Source organism: Tachysurus fulvidraco, chromosome 17, assembly GCF_022655615.1.
Source record: "Tachysurus fulvidraco isolate hzauxx_2018 chromosome 17, HZAU_PFXX_2.0, whole genome shotgun sequence".
Classification (NCBI taxonomy): Eukaryota; Metazoa; Chordata; class Actinopteri; order Siluriformes; family Bagridae; genus Tachysurus; species Tachysurus fulvidraco.
In genome coordinates, this window is record NC_062534.1 from 20,307,659 (window position 1) to 20,317,627 (window position 9,969).

Consider the following 9,969-nt stretch of genomic DNA (forward strand, 5'->3'; position numbering starts at 1 on the left):
GCATTTGCAGAGTTTGTATCCTCTCATGTCGTGTGCACTTAGGAGTGTTACCGGAAATAACGAAGGGAACGAGAGGTCGATTAGCCCTTTGGGGCGACTGTATGTGTCTGTAAGGGTCGGGGCACCTTGAGTTTTTTAGGGAAAGGGAATTTTGTGTGTTTGGGATTTGCCCTACATTCCGAGCTTGGAGCATGAAGCTCCAGAAAGCCCCAACCCTCACAGACGCACATGAACAGGTAACACCCCTGCAGTAGTGAGTACATCACTTCCTACAAGATTGGGGAAGCTGTGTAAAGTAACATTCAGTAAGGCAGATGGAAGAGAAGTTGAGTTATTTGTGAAAGGGGAGGGGACACAATGATCACTCATATCGTTGCCATTTATAATACAATCATGGAGCAGCTCTAGCCAATCATCTCACAGCTCACATGCTTGGTGTCACCTATCAGTGTAGCTCATATTCATATTCACATGTTCAACAGGGAAGTAGAGAAAAGCCTGAATGTAAAGTGTGGTGTGATTTCTGAGGTTTTATTCCTTCACAGAACCTGTATGTGTATGTGTGTGTGTGTGTGTGTGTGTGTGTGTGTGTGTGTGTGTTACTTTGGTATAGACTTCCTTTGAACTAGACACTGTACAGACTGCCTTATGACCTACGACCTCTTTGCCTGCACACAGGTTCAGCCTCAGTTTGCGGGTCCGGTTTGGTTCAGGTTGAATTGTGATTGTCTAAAAAAAAGGAAACCGATGAACCAATCCCAGGCAAAACCACTTCTATGCCAGAGGGGAATGCACACTACAATGAGCCTACTAAAAGGTAATGAATATTGATTGATAGAACAGTGCATCTAGTGACTAGGGTAGAGTGGAGAAGTCAGTGCTAGGGTAGTGTACACTGCAATTACCATAATAAAGTTAAAAGAATATATAAGGGTGCACTACCAGGATTCTTTGGTAAAGTAGTGAACACTAATACACTCTTTGCTAGGCTGGGTGGCGTATAAACAGATAAAGTAATGCACACTCAAGCTAGTGTACTTTACAATTAGTGTACTACATTTGGTTGAAGAAAGTATTTCAGTGGTAGGTAGGTATGTGCGCTAAAGTTAGTGAAAACAACAATGCAGTGTATAATAAAGTCAAATAATAGTGACTAAATGAGTAATGCACACTTGTGGAGTGGTGCACACTACTAAAAGTGTACTAAATGTGGTGTAGTCACTGGTAGAGTAGTGCACACTACAGTAAGTGTACTACAGGTGGTGTAGTCACTGGTAGAGTAGCGTGCACTACAGTAAATGTATTACTTGGTGTAGTCACTGGTAGAGTAGCGTGCACTACAGTAAGTGTATTACTTGGTGTAGTCACTGGTAGAGTAGTGTGCACTACAGGAAGTGTATTACTTGGTGTAGTCACTGGTAGAGTAGTGTGCAATACAGTAAGTGTACTACTTGGTGTAGTCACTAGCACAGATTTTAGAAGTATTTGAAATGCATATGAGCTGTGATGATTGGCTAAGAACTAACATCTTAAAACCTGATTGGCTGCAGCCTCAATCAAACAATCCTGCTCATGGCTAAGACAGAGAACCGGAATTATTGTACGTTGCCAGATGACATCCCTCAACCTGCTTCCTGCTTAGAAACTCTAAGATGGAGAAATTCATGAATAAAATTACTTGCAGTTCAACAAAATCTCAGACCCAAGAGTAGCCAGCTTCTTGACAAACATCAGCTATAGCTTAATATCTAGCTAAAAAAGAAAAGACAGAATGAAAAACAAAGCACAATCTGGATGCATTTGGTGTGTTATGTTTATTGGTGCCCTCAATGTATTTTGTCATTCAATCTAAGGGTTTTTTGTCCTTAGCTACATACCGAATATTAGCCAGCTAGTAGAGCCAAAGTTATGTTACTTTATTGTTACAGGGTTTTCAAAGGAAATCACTGCAGTAACTCTGCCCCCCGGGTTACTTGAACTAAAAAAACAAAACAAAACAAAACAAAACAAAAAAAAACACTTATGCATTGTATATTTAAAGACCTTAATATATTTGACAAATAGAGGAGAAAACATCTTTACGTATTTACAACCACAGTTAATGGTATGTCAGGGAGATTATAAAGACCTTAATAAAAACATCAAACTCACTGGTTAGTCATGAATTTCTCCATTTTTTTTGTTTCTACTTTCTTTCTTTCTTTCTTTCTTTCTTTCTTTCTTTCTTTCTTTCTTTCTTTTTTTTTTTACTCAAAATCCATATGTGCTTTAAAGCAACCAGTCACTCTTGGAGACTGTGAAAGGACACGAGAGCAGGGAACGATGGGAGTTATTTTCAGGGCTCACGTGACGTAAGCAGGACAGAAGATGCTGGAGCAACAACACGAATACACTTTGAGCAAAAAACCATGAAGCCATGAAACACACAGGAGAGAGATTGGAGGAGTGTGTCATTTTACAGAACAGAAACACACAGAGGAACAAATCTCTGCCCTTTCCTTCAACTCAGTCCCTACTGCTATCTGTTCCATGACCTCCATCTACGCATGTGTTTTTTGTGTATACTGTATGTGTATATGTGTGTGTATTTGTGTGCGAGAGAGCTCAACAGGACACCTCCATGGTGTGGCTGAGCTGACCCACACCCTCGGTGCTGTCCGAGTGTGTGCACGCTCGGTTGCGAGAGCCGTCCACGGAGCCACCGCTGGTCAGAGAGGCAGTGCGAGAGCGAGCCAGCCGAGTCATACTGGCTGAGGGCACTGAGAAAGGGAAAGAGAGAGAGAGAGAAATGAAAACAATAGTACAATGTTCTTGATCATCATGCTATGAAGCGAGGAGGGTGGTTAAGACGGCATGCTGGTGCTCCTTCTAGTAGCTCATCAACCTAAATTCAAGAGTGAATGTCATTTTGTAAATCTAATTTTTTTCTTTCTTTCTTTCTTTTCTTTTTTCTTTAACAGCTTCATGCAATGATGAAAGGAAGATCAAATACTGCGTTCCAATACTGTTCTTATCATGCTCTTGTCCACTTCCCCTCATAACCCCTATATAACTCCTAGTAGTATTCCTAAATAAATTCTAGTAGTATTCCTATATGACTCCTAACAGTTTTCCTGTATGACATCTAGTATTATTCCTAAATGAATCCTAGGAGTATTAATGACTCCTAGTAATGTTCCTAAATAAATCCTAGCAGTTTCCCTGTATGGCTCCTAGTAGTATTTTTATACGATTCCTAACAGTTTCCTGTATGACATCTAGTATTGTTCCTATATGACTCCTAGTACAATTCCTAAATGACTCCTAGTAATATTCTTAAATGACTCCTAGGAGAATTAATATGACTCCTAGTTGTATTCCTTAAAAAAAATCCTAGCAGTTTCCTAGTAGTATTTTTATACGATTCCTAACAGTTTCCTGTATGACATCTAGTATTGTTCCTAAATGACTCCTAGTTTTCCTGCCTCATGCCCAGACTTCTTTGGTTAGCTTTCAAATCCACACTGACCCCCAGCGAGATAAACATTTTTCTCCTACAGCATGTGCTAAAGTGTATTACTGCACAGCATTGAAGCAACACTAACAATTATCTATTTATAAATGAGCAACATCTCACACGTCATATAATTGAATCAATTAGTGTCAGGTAACATCTACAACAAGTTAGTTATCGCTTACAAGTGCTGTTGTATAATAGAGCAAAGTAGCTGAGACATTTGTTTTGACAAATCAAAATCAAAGGACTATAAACTAACTATAAGTTGAAAAACGTTTTTGTAGGTTTGGACCTTTTTAAACAATCTAGACTTTGTCAAGAGTTGTACTGCTGACTGGAGATTTGATATATTGTGGTATGTTTTTAAAAGCAAGAAGACACTTTCAAGGGCAGATAAGAAGCAACATTGAAACTATGCAGCTGGAGTGTATGTTCTGAGGTCTCATTCTCCACTGATTTTTTTTTCTTTCACAGATCCTCAGTTCATATACCATTCTTTTAAGAACATTCTAACAACTATTACAAGCCTCCTGTTGTCTTCACTGTACCGGTAGTATGTATATATATATAGTATATATATATATATCTTGTGTGCACTTCTGACTAATAAACCTATTTCACAAGCATCTCTGTTTTTGGCCGGAGCCACTGGAGTCGGCCATGCAGAGAGCATGATGGGACATTGATGGCTGGTCTGCAAAATCACAGCACAAACCAACAGAAATCACACATTCAAACAGGGACAAAAGAAAGGAGGGATGGTAAGATCCAACAGGGTGAAAAATACAAATTGTTTTGTTTCAGATGGAGGAGGCAGGAGAGGAAACAGGAAATACCTGGTCCTCCACTCATCCTCCGATCCTTTATAGACGCGACTGAGAGAGGACAGGAAAACGCACACAAACACAAAGGAATAGGTTACAAAAAAACTATGCATTCCTACACACACAAGAAGCACACACACACACACACACACACACACACACACACACACACACACACACACACACACACACACACACATACACAAGCAAGCACACACACATCTGTCCCTTTATACCTTTACACACAGGCTGACTACTTGATCGTGTTAAACAGACTGATTAATGCAATTAGACTCAGATTTAGAAATGCACTCGAATTACAAGTCTCAGATAAAATTAGGTAATAATTTTTATTTTTATTCTAATTCAAAAAGAATAATTATTAATAACACTTACTGTATCCCATCCCCTGCAGGAAGTACTTAAAGGCCTCTGTCAGTTTTCCAGGCTGAGGCAAAAACAGTAGAGGGTTAATGAGCACACAACACACAACCAGTACAAAAAGAGCAGTTAGACAGACATGTTTGGAGTAGAAAGGTTGCCTTAGTAGCTTTGTTGTTGCTGAGATAAAAATAATTATAGTGGCCATTTTATTTAAAAATGTCCTATGCCTTAATTACCTAGACTACAGTTTATAAAAGTGCTTCAATGAATTTGACTTCATGGACTCAGTAGGCCAATTTAGTCCCTGAACAGAAAGCTTAATAGAAACATGTGCACAAACTGATCCTGGATCAGGATTCTGACCTGTGTGATCTGAGGCAGTCCACCCGAGTCAGCCATCTGAAATGAAACACACAAGAAGTTACTGTCTTCCTTGCATCGCTTTGAACTCAGTACACTGCAAACAACAACAACAACAACAACAACAACAACAACAACAACAACAATAATAATAATAATAATAATAATAAGTACAAATAACAAAATAAAATAAAAAATAAATTAAATAAAAATTAAAACTTAAATTTTTCACCAAAAAAAAGTTTTTCAAAAAAGGTTCAAATATCTTGAATCTATTCAAATTTATCGACTATTTCTTGAGAAACCAAATCTAATATTAACTAAAACTATATCTAGTCATATTTTATTATTTTCAGGCATTAATCAGGTCATTTTGCTTGTTTCTAGAAACTATTGCTTAAAATCAGCAACAATCTGGCAATTTTTCAAGCTTAAGAATTATGAAATATAATTAGAAATCTATAAATGGTTTTAATAATTGTGGTTTATTGTAGAATAGTTTTAAATGTGGTCTATTTTAAAATTGTAATAAGAAATAGAGAAATTTGAATAGATTAAAGAAATTTCGAGATTTGAGAAATTTTATCTCTCATTTTATGAGCGTTATAGATGAATAATTGCTTCTTTTTATTTGTGCAATTTGTTCTTTTTGTGGTGACATACGATTTTTACCTTCAGGAAAGTGGTGTTGGTCGGGTCCAGTTTGGAGTTGCACTCAACCTGAAGATTAAAAAATAGGGAAAATAACCAGGATATAAAAAGGAAAATATGTACGTACTTTTAGATCGACAGGACGTGATGAAATACTGGCCTTGGCTGTAGATATGTCATTAATGAATTATTATGCTTTACATTTATACATGTTAATCAAACAGATATAAAACACAATATATAGTGTTATATGAAAATGTAATAGACTGTATATTAGACATTTAACTCCAGAATTACTGACTTTTCTTATGACAAAGAAAAGGGCAAAAAAAGATTGTCATAGTTGATGCCCTTATAGAGTCAACAGTTAAACACCATCATCAAAACAACCAGCTGGTTATAAGGAAAGAAAAGAAAGAAGAAAGAAGCCCTACTTGATTGCAACTCACAAACACAGTGAGGAAACAAAATCAGTAGATCTGCTGAAACCATGAGGTACATTCATGAGACCAAAAAACATTCATGAATTAAAAACAAACAAACAAACAAACAAACAAACAAAAAAAAACAGGACTGTAAACAAGAAAAGATTAATTCCACTGTCAAATATGGCCATGGAAACTGATAGCATCATGAATTCTGCAAAATCCCAGAATATTTATGCCTACAACCTGGCTGCCTTTGCCATAGGGTTAAGATCTTCCAAGCACAACTGCTCCCCGGGCACCGCAGCATAAATGGCTGCCCACTGCTCCGGGTGTGTGTTCACGCTGTGTGTGTGCACTTTGGATGGGTTAAATGCAGAGAACGAATTCTTAGTATGGGTCACCGTACTTAGCCGTATGTCACGTCACTTCACTTCACTCAAAAGAAAACTCAAATAAGCTGAGAAAAGGAACAAGAGCAAATGTTTTGTCAATCTCACTCTCATTTTCCCACTTGGGCCTAGTTAATTTATTTAAGAGTTGCTGATAATACTGAACTGATATGCTTACTACTGTATACACAGCTGCACTAATTGCACTAATAAAAGTACACTGTTAGTGTACAACTACAGTACATAGCATCTTCATAATCACTTTCATTAAAAATAAATAAACAAATAAACAAAAACAAACAAACAAATAAATAAATAACAAAAAAGCTGTTGGGGATTTCTTACTGTATTCCCACTCATAGAGGTTTGAACATGTATCAGGATGTATTTATTGATAGGGAACTCTGCATAAGTTCATCATTCAAATGTCATGCATGTAAATATAACATACTTAAAATCAAAACATGGTTCATTGCATGTATTATTAATTTAATGCATTCATTTTATCTCATTTTCCAATAAGTTCAGTTTATAAGATAAGTTTTAGTGTGTTTGAGGTTAAACATGGGAGAAATATATGTCGTCAGATGATCTGGGTGTAGCATTATGTGTTTGCATGTCCTAGTGTGAGTGTTTGACCTAGTTTGTGTGTGTGTGTATGTGTGTGTGTGTGTGTGTGTGTGTGTGTGTGTGTGTGTGTGTGTGTGTGTGTGTGTGTGTGTGTGTGTGTGTGTGTGCTGACCCAAATATTTCATACTACATGAGTCACTCCAGAAGTAGCTGCACAGCTGTACATATCTGAGGTATCAGATTTATGCAGGAATGTGCACAAACACACAAAGACTCACACACACCAAAAGTAACACAATCAGAGTGCACTATTATGGGATTGCCTCTTTGTTGCATCAGAAAGTTTAAAATATACAGCACAGTCCTACAATGCTGCTACAATCTGTACTGCATTTAAGCTGTAGCCAAACAATGCACCCTAGTGGAAGAATATCCTAAATGCACTGCAGCATTTGGAGATCATTGCTTGTCTCTATCATTCTATTTTCTGTGTTATTCTCATATACTTGATCAGTCTTGTTCTTATGTTTGTTTTTTGTCTTTGCTCTTAATATCATCTACTTTATTCAGTCTTTATCACTCTTTCTCTCTTCCATTTACACATGGCTTGGCTTGATGTGATGTGATGTGATGTGATGTGATGTGATGTGATGTGATGTGATGTGATGTGATGTGATGTGATGTGAGGATGCAGTGACCCTGAATTTATACATTTCTATAAAATATAGCTCAAATTATTGGGCATATGGCCCAGGAGACTGACCTAAATCCTGTACCATCTGTCCCAGAAAAAACAGACAGAGGGGGAAGGCTGCTAAATCTCCGAACTATTGAAACTAACAGGGAAACAAAAAAATTTGTAGAAAGTGTAGCTAGAAATAAGGAGAGTTTTGGTTGTGACTGAAGACATCTTTGTTCATAATGAAAATGTTAATAGTCTACTGTAAGTGTTTTAAATTTTGTTGTAACAAAAAAAAAAAAGAAATAGATAGCCCTGGTGTCCCTCAGGGCTCAGCACTTGGCCCTCTCCTTTTCTCCCTGTATACTCACTCTCTTGGTAAAGTTATTTCCTCACATGTGTTCTCTTACCACTGCTATGCTGATGATACTCAACCTATCTTTTCTTCTTTCCCACCCTCATACACCACATCTCAGCATGTCTGGCAGACATATTACCGTGGATGATGGCTCATCATTTGAAGCTCAATCCTAGCAAAATTGAACTGCTGATCATCCCAGGTGATTAATCCCCAGGTCATGATCTTGCAATCATCCAAAATACAGCTGCGTGACTTGTTTTTAACCTGCCTGAGTTCTCTCAAACCCCAAAGCTGCTGTGATCCCTTCACTGGTAGCTTCACTTTGTAGCCTACAAAGCCAAAAATGGACCAGCTCCTTCTTACCTCAAAAGCCCTCATCACTCTTCGCACTGCACCTCACACCATCAGATCTACCAGCAGAGGTATGTATTCTACAAGACTCTTTTCTGTTCTTGCACCAAGATGGTGGAAAGAACCTCCCCTAGGGATCTGGACAGCTGAGTCGCTGCCTATCTTCAAAACATCTTCATGAAATACTTGAACTAAAACTTTCTCTCCTGTTCATTGTATGTGTATTTAAAAAAAACAAACAAAATAAAACAAAACAAAAAACAAAAAAAAAACAAAACGTTAAACAGTGTTTTTGGCTAATGGTATCTTAAGTCTGTAACCTAGTGAACCAGAGTTAATGTATTCATGTAGACTGTAGTAAATGTAGACTGAGTACACAAAATTCACATCTCTTTTATGTTAATATGAAGATTTATACATGCACATATACAGTATTCGTCTGAGTTTGAAAGAACAGGCTTTTGGACCCAACCCTATGTCTAGAGGAAATGAAAGAGTGAGGAGGAGGAAAGCAGGGAAGAAAAGGAAAAGAAAAACACTCACCACGCCTTCCTCTGCTGGAGCATTATCTCCCACCACCAGCATCACGGGGCATCTAAACGACAGAAATAACACAGATAGCGAGAAAGGGCAAGATTAAACACAGTGCACATATAATTATATACAAAGCTAGAAAGACAGAGAAAAAGATAGAAAGAAAGAAAATTATGAGGAAGTCCAGTTCTACAATCGGTACTGCTGTTTAAAGAAGCTGCATGACCTATATAATTATCTACCAATGGGGAAGAGAAGAAAAACAATAGAAGTGAAAGAAAAAGAAATGCTGGTACAGAGAAAGCAATAAAGTATGAGGCAGTATGGATGAGAGAAGGAGAGAATGGATAACAACAAAAAGCAAGAATAGATGGATAGATATATAAAAAGAAGAAAGGAGAGATAAAAATAAAACTGAGAGAGAAATAGTGTGTAATGAAGGTGTGAGATAGATGGAGAGAAAGAAGAAAGAAAAGCACACCTGAGTGTCTTGGCGTTTATCACAGTCCCACTGCGATTCATCTCCAGATCTCTACGGCTAAGAAATAAAAACACAGAAATGTCACGTCAATGAATCAGTTCTGACCAACGGACGGATTTCAACTCAGTTCTGTTTGAAATGGAGAGTTCTGCCTGACCATCCAGAATATCCTTAAGAGACAAAGAAAACCCTGATTTTGTCCCTGATATATAACTAAAATTGTGACCCTGTATATAACATGTTTACTGTATGTTTGTGGCTGACAACAGATAAACATAAATTAGAATATTCATAATCTTAGAATTTAGATTCCATTTTATAACAATGTCTATTGTTAAATTGTTAATCAATTTTAATTAAAGCCTAATTGATTTATGACATTGCCTAATTGGCTTTTATTTGCATATTTAAATATACATTTTTAAATTTGACTAAAAAAAATAATACAATTTAATTGAATT

At 37.2% G+C, this 9,969-nt stretch overlaps 1 protein-coding gene across 8 annotated transcripts in view; it reads right to left on the reverse strand.

Moving 5' to 3' along the window:
* Positions 1-549: 549 nt before the first annotated feature.
* The window catches only part of ndrg4 (NDRG family member 4), a 34,522-nt gene continuing 25,102 nt past the window's right edge, over positions 550-9,969 (reverse strand). For 6 of the 8 annotated variants that reach the window (XM_027135569.2, XM_027135567.2, XM_027135571.2 and 3 more), the window contains 7 exons: positions 9,509-9,565; positions 9,037-9,088; positions 5,737-5,784; positions 5,068-5,103; positions 4,717-4,768; positions 4,333-4,371; positions 550-2,759 (listed from right to left, as the gene is read on the reverse strand). In XM_027135569.2, the coding sequence (XP_026991370.1) occupies positions 2,605-2,759; positions 4,333-4,371; positions 4,717-4,768; positions 5,068-5,103; positions 5,737-5,784; positions 9,037-9,088; positions 9,509-9,565 (439 nt within the window). In that variant the 3' untranslated portion in view covers positions 550-2,604. The remainder of the gene's footprint in view (positions 2,760-4,332; positions 4,372-4,716; positions 4,769-5,067; positions 5,104-5,736; positions 5,785-9,036; positions 9,089-9,508; positions 9,566-9,969) is intronic. The other 2 variants (XM_027135568.2, XM_027135573.2) reach the window with 1 other exon arrangement.